The sequence below is a fragment of the Macrotis lagotis genome, chromosome 6, assembly GCF_037893015.1.
Source record: "Macrotis lagotis isolate mMagLag1 chromosome 6, bilby.v1.9.chrom.fasta, whole genome shotgun sequence".
Taxonomy (NCBI): domain Eukaryota; kingdom Metazoa; phylum Chordata; class Mammalia; order Peramelemorphia; family Peramelidae; genus Macrotis; species Macrotis lagotis.
The window spans coordinates 219,109,737-219,128,735 of record NC_133663.1 but is presented as its reverse complement, the minus strand read 5'-3'; the positions used below and the strand labels follow the sequence as shown (position 1 = coordinate 219,128,735).

The 18,999-nt window shown below is 35.9% G+C and overlaps 1 protein-coding gene and 1 pseudogene across 1 annotated transcript in view; both read right to left on the bottom strand.

Annotated features, from left to right (window-relative positions):
* The window catches only part of CRYBG3 (crystallin beta-gamma domain containing 3), a 120,595-nt gene that overhangs the window by 85,101 nt on the left and 16,495 nt on the right, over positions 1-18,999 (bottom strand). The window contains exon 3 of the mRNA XM_074192306.1: positions 4,705-5,123. Coding sequence (XP_074048407.1) covers positions 4,705-5,123 — 419 coding nt within the window. The remainder of the gene's footprint in view (positions 1-4,704; positions 5,124-18,999) is intronic.
* On the bottom strand, positions 5,131-15,540 carry LOC141491404 (protein C1orf43 homolog pseudogene; annotated as a pseudogene).

Here is an 18,999-nt window from a genome sequence, read left to right as displayed (position 1 = left end):
GGAACAAAAAATAACTGGAATTGTCCCAAAGTGGAATAATATCAAGAGGTGATAACTTCCCAGTGATTAGGAGTCTGTGAATAAATCTCCAAAGAAGTTGTTTAATGACAGAATCTCAGCACTTAAAGATACAAGTTCTGGGACAGGTCAACTCCCTAGCTCATCTGATCCAAAGTGTATCTGAACAAGAATAGCTTCTATAAAATATGGAAGCTGAGGGTGCTCATCGTGTTTTGGGACATTTCCAAATGTTGAGTATTTTGTTCTAATGAGCTGAAATTTATTACTCTAGAACTTACAACTGTAATGCTATGGTATGCTCTCTGAGTTTCAGTAGTACAAATCCATCCCCAAAGCAGAGCCCTTTAAATAACTGAACACAATCACTATATGTCATCTATTTCTCTTCCCTAGCTCCTATTGCATAAACTTGTTCCTCTTCTTATTTCAATATTTGTGTTGCTGGCCACTATCATTTATCCAGTGTTCAATTCCTTCACCTCATATTTAATCAATTATTGAATCCTGTCGATTTCTAGGACATTTTCTAAGATAGTACTCTACCAGTACAGCAAATTTTCTCACCTAGATATCCTCTTGTAAGTGAAACCACAGGTCTAAACCTAAAGCTTATTCTGAAATACTTCCAATTACCATTACTGAAATATACTCCTATCAGCTCCTGTTTCCATGCTTTCTTCTCTCTTCCTTCCATTAATGATAGCATAAATTATGAAAGCCAGAACCATCTTTCTTTTTTAATGAATTTGATCATTTCACTATTCTGCTTAAAAATCAAGTTCTATCTTTATTTAGCATGTAAAATCTTCTACAATGTGGCACAATCTGACTTTACAATTCTATCTATCTTTTATTGTTTGTTCCATTTACTCTTTCCTCTAGTTAAACTAGATTTGTATCTGCCCATTGAACATGTCCTGTACTTTCCCATATTCATGTCTTTGATCATATTACTCTGTATGTCTAGGTTTTCTCATACTCTTTTATTTCTGTTGAATACTATTTTAAAGCCCAACACAAAAAGAACATCTCTATCATTCTCTTCAAAGTCATCAAAAATCTCTTAACTGCCAAATCACATTTAATCCTTACTCTCCTTGACCTCCCTTCAGCCTTTGACACTACTGCTGAATCTCTAACTCCTTGACACCTACTTTTCTCTGGGTCTTTAGGACATCATTTGCTCCTAATTTCTCCTACCTAAATGACTGCTCCTTCTCAGTCTCAAATCTCTTTTGCTGGGTTCTCTTCTCTTTAACCATGTGTCCCTCAGGATTCTGGTCTGGGCCATCTTCTTCTCTATTTCATTTGATCTCAGAAGTAGTTTTTGGCATAGTAATACTAGTCTCCTGGTAAAGACATTTTATATCACTCCAGGTATTTTCTCTAGCTGTTCTCTTTGCCTGGAATTCTCTCCCTCATTTCTTCCTATTGCCTTTCCAGGCTTCTTTTAAAAAGGAAGCCTTTCCTAATCCTCCTTAACTCTAGTACAAGGCCTCTTTAATTATTTTTTTCTTACCCTGCATATGGCTTGAATTATATATTTGTTTGGTTGGTGTTAACCTGATTAGATTGTGAGTTCCCTAAGGGCAAGGATTGTTTTGCCATTCTTGCATCCCACTCTCAGCATAGTGTCCAACCTAGTAGGTACTTGAAAAAGGTTAATTAAATGAAAAATATGAACTGATACAACATTAATTTTTCAAATAAAAACAATGATTTTCAATACATTGCTTTCTTTTTAATATTATAACAAAAGAATGATCTTGGTATACAAAAAGAATCACAAGAACAGTGATTAGAGGACCTATGTTCTAATCCCAGGTTTGCCAAAAACTTGGATAATCCAGGAAAAATCACTTAATTTCCCTAGATCTTGAGTACTAGGATTTATCCTATCTTGGTTTTTTTTCATATCTACAGGAAAATACTTGGAAGAATATGAAGTTCTATCAAATGAAAAGCATCAAGTATAACTACCTTATTACTCCACATATTTTTTAACAATGGAAAGAAAAGTTGTCCATCTTAATGGCTTAAAAGATCATTTTATAATTTCAAACCATACACTTAAATTGAAATTTGCGAAATTTGTTAACCATTCAGTCAGGGAGCACGGAGATGAATAGAGCCCCTGGGTCTATAATCGGGAAGATCTAAGTTCAAATCCAGCCTTGGACACTCACTAACTGGATTCTTGTGCATGTACTTTCCCTCTATTTGCCTCAGTTTATTTACCAGTAAGATGAACTGGAGAAGGAAAACCTCAAAATGGGGAAACAGAGAGTTGGGCACTACAGAAATGACTAAACAACAATTTTCTAGGGTATTGGAAGGATAAAATGACAGTAAATGAGGAAAAAGAAGTATCTACTTGTACAGCACTCACCAAGGTAATGGCACATAGAAAGAATCTGATAAATGCTTATTCCCTTTCTCCAAACTAAAAATGCATGTCTTTAGTCTTCCTTTTCAGTCTTTTTCCTATGCCATCTCAGTCAATTAAAGTTCCTATCTTCTTTTCCAGGACAATTCAGATGCCACTTCTTCCATGAAATCTCCCCTGCCTTCTCTTTCCTCTATTCCCCATCCAGGTGAAAAAAGTCATTTTTTTCCTCTTCCAATTTCTCACATCACTATTTCCTGGCTCTCCTTTGATTCATTGTACACTATCTCCTAGTTCATTTGTAAATTTGAGGGCAAAGAATATATCATTTTTCATTGTTTTATTTCAGTAGCTAAGACATTGCCTTGCTCATGGAATATGAGCTTAATAATCACTTACTGAAGTGAATAAAATATTTTAATATATGTTTATTTTAATACATGTTTTATGGTCACAGAGTAAATTCTTTTAAGCAGCTACAATAATAATACCCTAGTGATTAGCCATTGTAGAACTTTTTCACTGGTAAGAGTCTAATTGATAAAGTTGAGAAATAAAAGTCAAATCTATTAAGAAATTCTAGTCTATTTCAAAAGGTCAAAAGGATGGATCTATTAACAATTAATTAAATATCTTGCAAGTTATTGATAATTTTCTCCACAGAGATCAAACTAATGAAATAAAAAAAAATTTGAACTATTGTTTTTGAAAAATATCTAATATAATCCCTGTGCATTTAAGAGAGGATAGCCAAATTTACAAATGTGGAAATCAAAGCGATCTAGTCATATGGAAAATTATTCTAAATCACAAATTATTAAAGCCAATTAAAGCATCTCTGAGGTACCACCTCATACCTCTCAGACTGGCCAATATGACTAGCAAGGACAATGATCAATGTTGGAAGGGATGTAGGAAATCTGGGACACTAATACGTTGTTGGTGGAGCTATGAATTCATCCAACCTTTCTGGAGAGCAATTTGGAATTATGCCCAAAGGGCAACAAAAATGAGGATACCCTTTGATCCAGCAATATCACTACTGAGTCTATACCCTGAAGAGATGATGAAAAAGGGTAAAAACATCACTTGTACAAAAATATTCATAGCTGCCCTGTTTGCAGTGGCAAAGAATTAGAAATCGAGTGAATGTCCAACAATTGGGAAATGGCTTAATAAACTATAGTATGTGATGGGACACCATTGCTCTATTAGAAACCCGGAGGAATGGGAATTCAGGAAATCCTAAAAGGATTTGCATGAACTGATGCTGAGTGAGATAAGCAGATAGAGAAGAACATTGTATACCTAACATCAACCTTAATGGACTTGCTCATTCCATCAGTGTAACAATCAGGCACAATTTGGGGGCATCTGCAATGGAGAATACTATTTGTATCCAGAGAAAGAATTGTGGATTGAACAAAGACCAAAGACTATTACCTTTAATTAAGGAAAAAAACTGATATCTTATTGTCCAATCTTCCTATCTCTTATATTTTGTTTCTTCCTTAACGATATGATTTCTCTCATCACATTCAACTTAGATCAGTGTATACCATGGGAACAATGTAAAGACCAACAGACTGCCTTCTGTGGGGGGTGGGGGGAGGGACACAAGATGGGGGGGGGAAATTGTAAAATTCAAAGTAAACAATTTAAGGAGAGAGAGAGAGAGCTCAGAGGATAGCCAAAATAGCAAAAATTTCCAAAATCAGAAAATATTAAAATTTAGTATTCTTAATGAAGTTATAATACCCAAAATGTATTATGACTGTACTAAGGATGACCCAGAAAAGAACCTGTCAGGCCTTCCTGTACATTACATAGAACTGTGGAATGTTAGAGGTAGGAGGTGGCTTAAGACATCAAGAGTCCATCCTACCTCATCATCATCCAGATATAGAAGCTAAAGTCCTGAAAACCTAAATGCTTTGCTTCTTGTAAAATAACTAAATCAGGAAGTAGGCAAAAAATAGAGCTCTGGTTTCCTACTTACTTATCAGCTCTTCTTCCATTCTCTTTTGCTATATATATCTTCAATTACACATATTCATGAAATAATTTAATAATCTAGGGACCCCTTCACATTTTGAACAACTATTCATTTTTTTTAGATTTTTCAAGGCAATGGGGTTAAGTGGCTTGCCCAAGGCCACACGGCTAGGTAATTATTAAGTGTCTGAGGTCGGATTTGAACCCAGGTACTCCTGACTCCAAGGCTGGTGCTCTATCCACTGTGCCACCTAGCCGCCCCACAACTATTCATTCTTGATTAAATAATGTTTGAAACTTACTTTATCAATTCACTGCTTTCTTGTTCACTGTTTTGTGCTATATCTTGTAAAATTCCATCTGACAGATCAACTGAAGTTGGCAGATCTTTTTCTTCAGTTGTTGGACTTGGTTCTTCCAGAGAACTGCTGCATATGTCACTTTCCTTTTTAAAAACTTCTTCATGAAGAATAATGAGTTTTTGTGAATCCTTTTCAATTTTGTCAAGTTCACTTTTGAGGGTTGATTGCTGGGGAAATTTTGCTGAGATATTAAATAAGTTACCAAGGAACTGGAGAAATCCTTCTTTTGGATGCTTATCATTTTCTACAGCCTTAGCATCTGTGGGTAAATTGGAAAAGTCTGGCTTTTTTGCGTTGTCTTCTGGTGAAAAATTAGCTGATTTCTCAGAATGGCTCCTACTGTCCTCACTTTGGGAAATCTTTAAAAACAAAATGAAAAAGAAATCATAAATAAAAATCAATTTAAAAATGCACATGTGTCTGTGTGTTTCTTGTACATGTATGGACAGAGAAACAGAGCATTAACTAAATGTAGGAATGTTAAAAAATAATCACAATTAGCAAGTGACATGAATTAAGATAGGAGTAAATGTAACAACAATGAAGAAAGAAAGTTGACTTAAGTTTCACAACTGGGGAAACATGTTAGCATAACCATAATAGTGAAAAGAAACATAAAATATCCAAACATCAGTTATAATAAGAATAAAAATTAAAATAATAGCAACTTAATTACAAACTCAGTCAATGATGGCACCCCTTAACTCCATCTTGGTTAGTAATATGTCACAGACTATATCTCCATGGCATCCTTTCCTTCCCAAACTAATTAGCAATTGTAATCTTTGGGAAAAGGTGTAAAAAGAGTGGATAGGTATGACAGTGCTGGGATTCTGAAGGGTTTTGAAATAGTAACAAAATTCATCTTATTGTCCGATCTTCCTATTTCTTATACTTTGTTTCTTCCTTAACGATGATTTCTCTCATCACATTCAACCAAAAGTTCATGAATATCAAGGGAATTAAAGGGAAAAAGATGCAAAAAAGGGGGCCTAGCTATACGAGACCTACAACTACATTAAAAAGCAGCAGTCATCAAAACTATCTAGTACCAGCTAAGAAACAGAGAAATGGATCAGTGGAACAGATTAAGTATAAAAGAAACAGTAGTAAATGACTATGGTAATCTATTGTTTGATAAATCCAAAGACTCTAGCTTCTGGAATAAGAACTCACTATTTGACAAAAACTGCTGGGAAAACTGGAAAATAGGCATACATCTCCCTCTCACACCCTATACCAAGATAAAGTCGAAATGGGTACAGTTTTTTGACATATATGATGATACCATAAGCCGATTAGGAAAACAGGGAATAACAGTCTATTTTTCAGATCTATGGAATGAACAAGGGAGCATTTTATGACCAAGGAAGAGATAGAGAACATTATAAATTGCATAATGGTTAATTTCAGCTACATTAAATTAAAAAGGTTTTGCACAAATAAAACCAAAGCAACTAAAATTTATTTTAAAATTTATTTTTAAAAAAAGTAAATATGTTACAGTCCCTCCTCCTCACAAAATATCTTTTGACCATTTCAGCTGTTTTTTTTCTAAGATTAGAAAGAACATAGAAAGCTGGTAAACAATTTTCACACTAGTTTTTCTAATAAAAAACTCATTTCTACTATATAGAGAGAATCAGTAACATTTATAAGATTACAAGTCATCCTCTAATTGATAAATGATTGAAGGATAAGAACAAGCAGTTTTCAGATGAAAAAATTAAAGCTATAGTTATATAAAAATGCTGTAAATAATTATTAGAGAAATACAAATTGAAATAACTCTGGGGTATCTCCTCACACCTATAAGATTAGCTAAAATGTTAGAAAAGGAAAATGATCAATGTTGAAGAAGATGTGGGAAAACTGGAACACTAAGGCTTTGTTGGTAAAGTTGTAAACTATACTACTACTACTACTACTACTACTACTACTACTACTACTACTACTACTACTACTAGCTCTATATCCCAAAGATCATAAAAAAGGAGGAAAAGACCAAGATGTCCATCAATTAGGGGAATGGCTGAACAAGTTATAGTATAGGAATGTGATGCAATACCATTGTTCTCTAAGAAATCATGAGCAGCTAGACTTTAAATTCCTCTTTCCCAGCATGACTAATGTAAATATGTTAAATCCAATTGTACATGTACAGCCCAAAAAAAGATTGTTCACTGCCATGGGGATGGTAGAGGCAAGGGAAGGTGCAGGAAAATGTGGAACTCAAAGGTGAAACTACAAAAGGATGATTTTGTAATTGGAAATGTAATTGGAAAAAATTAATCAAAATTTTTTAAATCATCTGGGTTCCATTTAATTTGAATCTATATAAATGACAAGATATATAAACTACATATATATAACTAAGAACCATTCCATAAGAAGAAAGTGATCAAAGAATATGAGCAAACAGTTCTTAAGATTAGCAGCATATTCCCAACCATATTAAAAAAAAATGTCCCAAAAATCACTATTAAGAAAAATGCAGGGGGCGGCTAGGTGGCATAGTGGATAAAGCACCGGCCTTGGAGTCAGGAGTACCTGGGTTCAAATCTGGTCTCTTTCCTAGCTGTGTGGCCTTGGGCAAGCCACTTAACCCCATTTGCCTTGCAAAAAAAAAAAACCTAAAAAAAATGAAAATCAAATGAACCTTGAGAGCTCTCCTCACACTATGCAAATTGACAAAGATGTAAAAAAAAAGATCACAGTATCCAATGCTATAGGTATTGTGGAATTATAGATATACTAATAATATAGTTAATGGATCTGTGAAATGGTACCATGATTTTGGAAAAGTAATTTGAAATTATGAGATTAAAGTGACTAAAGTACCCAAATTACTGGGCTTCCCTCAAGAAAGTTATCTTTATGAAGAAAGTCCCCACATACACTAGTATAAGATTTGGCAGTACTTTTTAATGATAACAAAGAACTAGAAGCAAAGTAGAAGCTCACTGACTAAAGAACATTTAAGAAAATTTTGGCATATGAATGTGTACTGTGAGAAATTATGAATGTGATGAATACAGAGCATGGAAAGATCTACATGAACTGATGTCCAGTTACAGTAAAAAAAGTCAAGAAAACAGTATACACAATATTTACAACAGTGCAAAGGAAAGAATAATCATACACCCAAAAAGTCAAAAGTGAATTAACAAAATTATAAAGCTTAAGCAAGACTCAAATGAAGAGATGAGAGGTCACCCTTAACCACTCTTCATAGAGGTGAGATGTCTACAAGTGTTTCACACTACACATGTAATTCAGACTATTTCAAGATACTAGTCAATTCTACTGTTCTTTTTTCCTCTTTAAATATACTATTTGTTTTATGGGATGGCTCTCTGAGGTGGGAGGATGGGGATAAACATGGGGACAAATGATATTTGGAATAATTGTAACACAAGACAGCAAAAAAAAAATTATTTTAAAAAAGTAAATATGTTACAGTCCCTCCTCATCACACAAAATATCTTTTGAACATTTCAGCTAGTTTTTTTCTTTTCTTTCTTGCTTCTTTTTTTAGATTTTTATAAGGCAAATTGGGGTTAAGTGGCTTGCCCAAAGCCACACAGCTAGTTAATTATTAAGTGTCTGAGGCTGAATTTGAACTCAGTCCACCTAGCTGCCCCTCAGCTTTTTTTAAATTTTTTTCAGCTGTTTTATTAAATAACCATTTTATAAAGAAAGACTAGTACAGTGACTTCTTGGGGAGGCAGGGGAAGGGGAATATGGAATAAGTGGCTATATCACATTAGTTCCTTAGTCTCATCTTGATTGCAAGACAGTACACTCTAAACACAACACAAATTTGAATAGGGTTTGGTTTAAGTATAACACCCTAGCTCCTGTCCACCCTTTTCACACCATGACTTTAAATAATATGTCCATGGGCTAGAGTCCCCATCCAAGTAGGTAAGATATGGTTTCCACTTCTAACATCATAAGTGCCCCCTCTCCTACCCCCACTAGAATAAATCTGCTTTTGGGAGAAGTCAAAAAATAATCATGATCAATAATAAATTGGGTAAAGAGGAAGTGACACAGACAGAAGAAAAATATGTGGATTCAACTCCATAAAAATGCTTTTGGAGGGGGAGATTTCCAAGGGCCTCATGGAACTTCAACTTCTACAACAGATAAGAGGGATAAACTAAGGAAGGATTTCCAGGAATACATTTCAAAAATTCTGAGCATAATAATGATAATATTGCTGTGTCTCCTGCCCTGGAGAAATTCCTGGGTGCTAAGACTGGAATCTCATAGTAACACCATATTGACTATGGCTATCCCCAAATTCAGTCAGAGAGTGCTCTCTAGGGTGTTGTAGTTATCCTTAAAACTCTTCAGCTCTAGGAAGTGCTTAGCTCTTTTACTCTTCTGGCTGGAGGGTAGATAGGTGACTTGGACAGTTGTTGGGGAGGAAATTTCAGGAGACTGTGTTAGATCCTTAGCTGCTGACTGGTGCTGCCACTGGGAACTTCCACCTTGAGCTTTGACAGCAGCAGCCAGTTCCCTCAGTGCTTCCTGATAGTGTAGTAGATATTCAGTCTGGACAAAGACACCAGTTTCATATCGAGCTGTTTCATAGCCATCTAGCAGGGTATCAATGAGAGCTTTGCAGACACCCTTGAAGGGGGTACTTGTGTTTCGAAGCTCCAGCAGATAGGAGCAGAAATTTTTGCCCATCAGAGAATGAGGATGCCGGCCTTCTGAATGGAATGGGATCTCAGAGGCATGAATGGCATCCAATACTTTCATTCTGTACAAGTAGTTGTAGCAATGTTGATTTCCTGGTGTCACCAGCTACAAAAGTCTGGCATCATCTTCTTCAAGAAGCTGGGGTTCATACCTTACATCCTGGACCTTGGATAATCAGATGTCAATCTCTTCCTTCAGATCCTTGGGAGCATTGTGTCCCATAGGGACATGAGGACCTCTTCGAGACTTCATAGCAAAATGCATGATCTGCCTCTTCACAAAAATGAACAGCAGCACAAATACCAAGCTCCCATAGGCCAGCACCAGCACCACTTTCACCCTGGACAGCCAGTTACTGCTGGACGCCATAGTCTCTCTCCAGCTTCATTAGCTCAGACTCCTTAGCAACAATGGCCCTAGGGCTCCAGGACAGGCCCTGGACATTTCCTTATGGGGGGAGCCAAAGCCTGGTCCTGTCAGAAAACGTTGCGGCCAGGGGAGCCTCAGCTAGTTTTTTTTTTAAAGATTTTTTGTCCTTTTTGCTTTTAGATTAGAACCTGAATGGAAATAAGCTTTAGGAGAACCATTAGAAAGAACAGACTAGAGTCAAATGATCTGGAGTAACTCTTCTACTTATAGGCTAGAAGGCGATTCATTTACTCTTTCTGAGCTTTAATTTTGTCACCTAAAAATGAGAATTACATTTGTACTACCCATTTCCTATGCAAAAGTATATGGTCAAATATGAAGCACTGTATACATATAAGCTATTATTAATATTACTAGTTCCCATTTTGTAATAAGTTTATTCTATGCAACTCTTATTTATAAGGGCTACCTTTGTTCCTCATAAACTCAATAGCCATTATGAATGCTACAATTTCTTTTCAATAAATTTCTTTGTAATTTAATAGACATTTAAAAAAATAGATTTATATAAACACAACTACCATACATACCTGTAAGACAAGTATGTAAGAAATTTTTATGCCTCCTTATTAAAATCTCACTTTTAGAGTTTTTCTTTTTTAAATTGCAAGTCAAATTCTCCCCATCCCACTAAAATAGATAAGCTAAGGTATCTGTTCCATAAAAGAGAAAGATCAGGGGATCAGCTCTCTCTCTCTCTCTCTCTCTCTCTCTCTCTCTCTCTCTCTCTCTCTCTCTCAGCAATATATTCACAATCCAGTCAATGAAATGCTGAGGGCAAGGGGGAAACATAGTAGTTTTTCTCCCCTATCATATGATTCTATTCTAATTGAATCCTGGCTATAAATAGTATCTCTTCTTCAAAAAGAAAGGATTCCCTCCAGAATATGTTGGAATAATTTTGGAATATTACTTTTTAATTACTAGTTAATAGTGTCCGTAAGTATTAAATATAATTTTCTAATTTTCATTTTCTCTTTACCAAGATTTCTTTATTTATTTACCAGAGACTCTGTCTTCTGCCACTATAAGATTTAGGGGTAGAAAGAAAGACAATGTGATTTAGGAGCTTAATGTAAGATCCAGCCCATTTAGCCCAAAGGGCAATTTTTTTAAGTTATCACAAATTCACTGAGTCTGAGGTCTCCCAGTTCTGTCAACTTTCTTTTTTTTTTTTTGTTTATCCATGAAAATTAATGGAAAGGACAAAAAGAAAAGAGTAAAATATTTTTGGTGGTAATGTGTCAGGTATAGTTTTCACTTCTGTTATTACAAATCTTTTATACAAATTTCTACCTTTACTATGATTCCTATTTTGCAGCTGCAGTAACTGAGACAAAAATATTTGTAGTATCAAACTAGCAAATGTTGTTTTTGAATTCAGGACTTCCTGAAACCGGCCCCCAATATTCCAATCACTGTACCACCTAGCTACCCCTATATACATCATCTTTAAGTAAATAATGTCCATTTTAAATGTAAAATGAATTAAGTTTAAATAAAAAATCAATACAAGTGAAAACAGTGCTTTAAAACTGAAAAAATTCTGTTCAAATAATTTAAATTTAAATTAAATGTAAAACACAGCTATTCAGGGGCGGCTAGGGACACAGTAGATAAGAGCGCTGGCCCTGGAGTCAGGAGTACATGAGTTCAAATCCGGCTCCAGACACTTAATAATTACCTAAGCTATGAGGCCTTGGGCAAGCCACTTAACCCCATTGCCTTGCAAAAACCCTAAAAAAACAAAACAAAAAAACCCCCACAGCTAATTCATAACCAAACCAAACAAAACCAAATCATAACAAAAAGAATTAATTGATCATATACTCTAAGAGGGATCTTTCAGTTGGCCAAATGAACATTTTCCTTTTTGTTAACAAGGAAACATACTAATAATCTAAAAACTTTCTATGAAAATAAAAAGAATCAGGGGCAGCTAGGTGGCACAGTGGATAAAGCACAGGCCTTGGAGTCAGGAGTACCTGGGTTCAAATCCGGTCTCAGACACTTAATAATTACCTAGCTGTGTGGCCTTGGGCAAGCCACTTAACCCAATTTGCCTTGCAAAAATCTAAAAAAAAAAAAAAAGAATCTGCTTTTAACTACCCAAGAAGTGTTAGAATTAAACATTCAAAAATTTACTTTTGCTTATATTCATTCAGTTTTTTTAAAAAACTTATATTCATTTGTTTTAACTCATTTTCTGTGATTGGAAGCATAATTAACATTTATCTGATTTATTTTTTATAGCGATCTTTCACAAAGATTCAGTAAGAATAAGAGATCTACTTTAATTAGCAGGCATGCTGAATTTGAGTTCTGGAACTCTACTTCCACCTCCCACCCCAAAGGAAACTATAAGGTATTAACAGTAAATTAAACACAATGGATCTCTATTGATAGTTGATTATAACAATGATGTGAAGCTGAAAGGGCAAAAAGGGAGCATTTTTCAGGTAGATCTTTTATAAACATGTTAACTGAATTTATAAATTTTATATTAAGTTTATTGCTTTGGCATATAGACTTAATGTTTCAAATTTCCATATGTACACATGCTAAGCCTAGGCTATATTTTGGCAACTCTAAGATCTCTTTTTTTCTCTTTAACATTTGTCATTTTTATGACATTTATAATGGGATATACGGGTCATGAAAGATGAATAATTTAGTCACTTTTCTCCTGTAATTCCAAAATGTTTTCCAGAATGATTAGCTCAGTTAAATTGTTTACCTGTATACCTGTTTTTCTCATTCACTTAATATTGACTTGAGAAACTGTCTTTTTCTTCCTTAACAATTTGGTGAGTGTGAACTGAAACCTTAAAGTTGATTAAGTGTTATAGATCACATTTTTTAATTAAAACTGTTGCTATTTTGCAGTTCCTCTTCTGAAAACTGTTCAAATTCTTTGGCTATAAAACATGAAACATGGAACAGTAGAATATTAACTTAGTGTCAGGATCACCCATATTCAAATCTCATATCTCATATTTATAAACTCAACTTCAGGTTATAAAATGGGCATGATACTAATCCAAACTGCATTAAGGTTTTTGAAAGACTCTAGCATGTAAATGTTAAATATTAAAGGATGATGTAAACATAGTTATTATGAAGCCTTCCTTCAGTACTATAGTTAACATCACTTAATTCCTATATTCTTTATAGTTCATTTTACCATAATAGGGGATTGAGACTAGTCTAAGTCTGAAGCTAGTTCTCGTTGGCTTGAGAAAATCTAAATGCCCTTATACCTCAGAAATTGGTAATTATTACAAATCAAATCTTGATTTTTCATTGTTAGCATTGACTTAAGAGGGTGTTAACAATGCAAATTAAAAAGTATGTACAAACAAATTTAAAAATATGTACACAATTCTTTCCCAAGAACTCCCCTATTTACCAGCAAACCCATATACAGTTCTATAAACATTACTTGAGTTCAACAGGAATAAAACAAAGCTCACAGAATGAAGTTATCACTAGATCAGAGGTTTGGTAACAGTAGACCAATATTAATATTAATAATGATAACTAAATTAAGTAGCATTTAAGGTTGCAAAATGACTCATAACCATTATATCATTTGAGCTTCACAAGATCCCTGGACTAGACCTCTGATTTCACTACAATTTTGAGCTCCAAGAGAGAACTTCTAGCAATGGAGGCCAGCATCTCCTTTGTAAACACAATAGTCTTAGGTTGCCTGGGGCACCAACAAGTCATGTAACCTGAATAAGGTCATACATTCCTGGCTCTTGAGATCAGCTCTCCTAATACACAATATTAACCCTTAATTCTATTTTTTTCTTTTGGTGTCTGAGAAGCAACATGGGTATATTTTAGAGAAATTGTATTGTGATAGAAACAAAATTTTTGAAAGGGAGGTTATAAAATACCAAAAAAATAATACCTGTACTTTTAATAAAAAAAAATCAATATTAATATTGAAATCAATGTAACCTTTCTCAAAATGTACCTTTGGTGCAAAATTATTATGACAGAATCAAATCTTTTACTCAGTGACGGTAGAAGAAAAGGGAAGAATACTGATTCTGCAGTTTCAGGGATTTCGGTATGCTTTTAATTCTTTAATAAATAATTCTTAATTTTATTGGTTAAAAATTGAAATGTAAGGGGCAGCCAGGTGGTGCAGTGGATAGAGCACCGCCCTGGAGTCAGGAGGATCCGAGTTTAAATATGGCCTTAGACACTTAATAATTACCTAGCTGTGTGACCTTGGGCAAATCACTTAACCCCCACTGCCTTGCAAAAACCAAAAAAAAAACAAAACAAAAAACAAAAAACAAAACTGAAATGCTGAATTCAAACTTTCAATTGATCTTTGGTTTGCAAACAGTTTTGTTTCTTCTGAGACCAAAATTCCATTATCTGTAGCCATTCAGTCTTACTAAAAGAATACTAGACGAATACTAAAAATCCACATCTATATTTATTGATTGATATTTATTTCCTTATTTACCTCAGAACAGTTTGGAATTGTTGAAAGTCTTGCACAATAGATAAGATGTAGCAAAGCCTTTCCACCTTTTTTCCCCTAGCTAATTCTGGTATTTGTGATTGTAGTCTCTCTCAAATATACATACAGATGGACCAACTCACTGGGTCATCCATCTAACTACATCATAGCCCAAAGAATAGACAAATTCATACCAAAATGAGCATGTTCCAAATATACCACTGTACACAGCTTTGATTCTTCTTAGAACAAAATTCCATAATCTGAAGCCATAGTCTTTTTAAAAATGTATTTATTATTCTTATTTTGTACAAATAATTTTTTATACATTACTAAAATATTCTTATTTAAGAGTAAATATAACCCCCCCAAGAAAATATAGACCCGTATAAGCGATAAAGTAAAGGGGAGAGAAAAAAATTAAAATTAAAAAAATAAATAATAATAATAATAATAGGTATGGCCAGGTGGCGCAGTGGATGGAGTACCGGTCCTGGAGGGAGGAAGCACCCGAGCCCAAACCTGGCCCCAGACACCCAACAATCACCTAGCTGTGTGACCCCAATGGAAACCACCCCAACCCCATTGCCCTACAAAAAACAAAAAAACAAAAAAGACCCAAAATAAAATAGTAATAATAATAGTAGGGGTGGCTGGGAGGCATACAGATCACTAGCCCTTGAGCCAGGAGCACCCAGGTCCAAATTCGGCCTCAGACACCCAACAATCACCCAGCTGTGCAGCCCCAGGCAGGCCACCCAGTCCCATTTGCCCTTCAATACCCAGAAAATAATAATAATAATAAAAAATGTGTTTCAATCTGTGTTCCAACACCATCAGCTCTGTCATGGGTGGATCACATTCTTTAGGATAAGTCCATCACAAAAGTTACTTCCATATTTTTCCACTGTTGCCATTGCTGATCACAACTCCCTCCATTCATACTTCTCTACTACCATGAACTACATTTTCTCTCTCCTTTCACTCTGTCTCTGCTGTAGGGTAGTTGAGTGGCGCAGCAGACAGTTTCCCAGCCCTGGGGCCAAGAGGCCCCAAACCCACATACCACCCCTTACCCAACATCCACCCGGCCCTATGGTCCCAGAAAGGCCATCCGATCCCAGCCTCTTGCAAGAAGTAAAAAAGAAAATGTGTTATATCTGTATCTGACCACTCTCCCCCCATGGTCCATGCTCTCCTCCATCACTCACATACCCCCCCCCTTTACCCCTGTCCTTCTCACCTTCTTACCTTCTTACTCTAGATGTCTATACCTCATTGAGAGTGTATATATATATATATATATACATATATATATATATATATGTATATATATATATATATATATATATATATATATATATGCTGTTTCCTCTCTAGCCGCCTCTCATGAGGGCAAAGATTCCCTCATTCCCCCCTTATCATTGCAATAGCTCATTGGAATAAAGAAAAATCTTATTATATGAAATATCTTAGCCTATTCCTCCTCTCCTTTTTCTTTCTCACATTACATTTCCCTTTTATCTATTGAGTCCATTTTTATACCACAATATATCTTCAAATTCAGTTTTTCTCCTGTGCTTCATCTATAAAAGCTCCTTCTACCTGCTCTATTAAATGAGAAGGTTCATATGATTATCAGTATCATTTTTCTATACAGAAATACATGTAGTTCATCATCATTAAGTCCCTCATATTTTCCTCTTCTCCTCCACTCTCTATGCTTTGCCTGAGTCCTGTATTTGAAGATCAAACCTTCTGTTCAGCTCTGGCCATTCCAACAGGAACACTTGAAATTCCCCTGGTTCATTCAAAGTCCATCTTTTTCCCCTGGAAGAGGACTTTCAGTTTTGCTGGGTAGTTGATTCTTGGTTGCATTCTAAGCTCTTTTGCCTTCTGGTATATTGTACTCCAAGCCCTACGAACTTTTAATGTAGTTTGCTGCTAAGTCCTGTGTGATCCTGACTACAGCTCCACAATATTTGAGTTGTGTCCTCCTGGCTGCTTGTAATATTTTCTCTTTGACTTGGGAGTTCTGGAACTTGGCTATAATATTCCTGGGGGTTGTTTTTTTTTGGATCTCTTTCTCAGGGAGACCAATGGATTCTCTCCATTTCTATTTTGCCCTCTGCTTCTAGGATATCAGGGCAATTTTCCTGTAATAATTCTCTGAAAATGATGTCAGGGCTCTTTTCCTGGTCATGACTTTCAGGTATTCCAATAATTTTTAAATTATCTTTCCTAAATCTGTTATCCATATCAGTTGTTTTTTCAATGAGATGTTTCACATTTTCTTCTAATTTTTCATTCTTTTGGTTTTGAAGTATTGAGTCCCAATTTCTCATAAAATCAGCAATCTCCCTGAGTTCTATTCTTTGTCTGAAGGATTTGTTTTCTCAGAGAGCTTTCTTATCTCCTTTTCCATCTGGCCAATTCTGCTTTTTAAAGCATTATTCTCCTCAATAATTTTTTGAACTGTTTTATCCATTTGACTTATGCTGGTGTTTAACATGTTATTTTCTTCAGCATTTTTTTGGATCTCCTTGACTAAACTACTGACTTCATTTTCATGTTTTTTCCTGCATCTCTCTCATTTCTTTTCCCAATTTTTCCTCTATCTCCCTCACTTGATTTTCAAAGTCTTTTTTGAGCTCTGTCATGGCCTGAAGCCAATTTCTGTTTTTCTTGGAGTCTTTAGATGCAGGAGCTTATACCTCCTCATCTTCAGATTGAATGTTTTCATCCTTCTTGGGATCACAGGCAAAGTGTTTGTCAATGGTTTTCCTCTTTTTTCTCTGCTTGCTCATTTTCCCAGCCTGAGCCTGGTTTTGGGGTGCTTCCTGAGCTTTTGGGACACTCCCACAAGGATCTCAGTGTGTGAGGCTCTGTCCTCCCTCCTGGTCCGTGAAGCGCCTCCCTCTGCCACAGGGCTGAGGTGGGGGTGGCCCTGCTGTTCTATGGGGGGGGCCTAGACTGCAATCAGGATCTGAATGTGGTCAGAACCGCAGAGTCCTGTTCCAGCGACAGAGGACAGAGTTCAGCAGTCTCTCTTCACTCCCCTCCCTAGGTTCAGCGTGCTCATGCCCTGGGGGCTCCTGCTTACCAGCACCTGCTTCTGGTTCCTGGGCTGCCATGGACACGCTGCTTGCTGTGTGCCCTAAGGGCTGGGCTTCATGTGGTTGCTCTGGCAGAGGTCCCCTGCTGTTCCCCCAAGTTGTGCCTGGTGCTCCCTGGGGTGTAGATCAGGAAACTGCTCCTACTGCTGTGAGCCTTGGCTCCTAGTGCCCTGGGGCTGCCTCTGGGAGGCTGAAGTTCCTTCGCTCTGGCAGGCCACCCATTCGATCCCATGGACCAAGCCTTTCCATTCTTTTCCAGGTTACCTGGGGTTGTAGAATTGCCTCACTGGATCCCTCTGTGGGTTCTGTCTCTTGAAAAAGCAGTTAGAGTCCTTAGTTTAGAAGCTTTGCTCCAGAGCATCTGAGAGAAGGTCCTCTCCTGTCGCCATCTTGGCTCTGCCCCTCCCCCATACAGTCTTACTAAAAGAATACTAGAAAAATACTAAGAATCTACATCTATATTTATTGATTGATATTTATTTCATTATTTACCTCAGAACAGTTTGTTAATTGTTGAAAGTCTTGTTCAATAGATAAGATGTAGAACAGACTTTCTGCCTTTTTTTTCCCTAGTTAATTCTGGTACTTGTGATTGTAGTCTCTTCAAATATACATACAGATGGATAAACTCACTGGGTCATCCATCTAACTTCGTCATAGGACAAAGAATATTTTCCAATTCCATTTTAATCTGGATCCAGTCTCCCTACAGAGTTTTGCTTCCATGCATTTAACATCTCTGATCTAAGACATTATTACATAATAGAGTTTTTGAATTTTTTGGCTTCTTTTACCACAGAATCTAATATGAAGCAATTTTCAGAGACTATTATTGAATATTTATCCTTTGTCTTCCAAATATTTTTATGACAAAAATAAATTAAAATGTTTTCTTCATTTTGAAGCATTTTACAGTCACTTCCCAAAGCTCATTTTCTTCCCACCTATTCTGTGGGAATAGACCAATAGACCTCAGCCTTGTAACAAATAGGAAAAGTTCATTTATTCATGGGCAGCTCAGTGTTTTTAATAGAGATTTCTAAAAGTCAAGTACATTAACAGTGCAATGAAGCTAAGAAAAACAAAGCTTTGGCCTAGACACTTAACAATTCTTCTCCTGAGAAACTAAAGACTGCTTTGGAAGACATGCAACTTTTCTCCACCACTCCCCTACAAAAAATTAACCTATACTCATTTTTCCAACAACACAAGTCAAATGAAACTACTGATTCCTGGACAATAGAAACAATTCTTTCATCTCTAAGAAGTCTGGTCTCTTTTGCTAGAGCTTCTGTGTGCCCCATTAAGAACTTCTCTCTTTGTTAAGAATAGGTATCATTGCATTACACTTTATTTACAGAGCAACCCACACTCTGTTCTCAAAGAGAAAGGATCCTGAAGGCCTTTTTTTATGGGAAACTCATGGTCAATAGAAATATTTCATATTTCCTTGAAGAATGTTGAAATCTCTGACTCTTTTCCATTTAACTA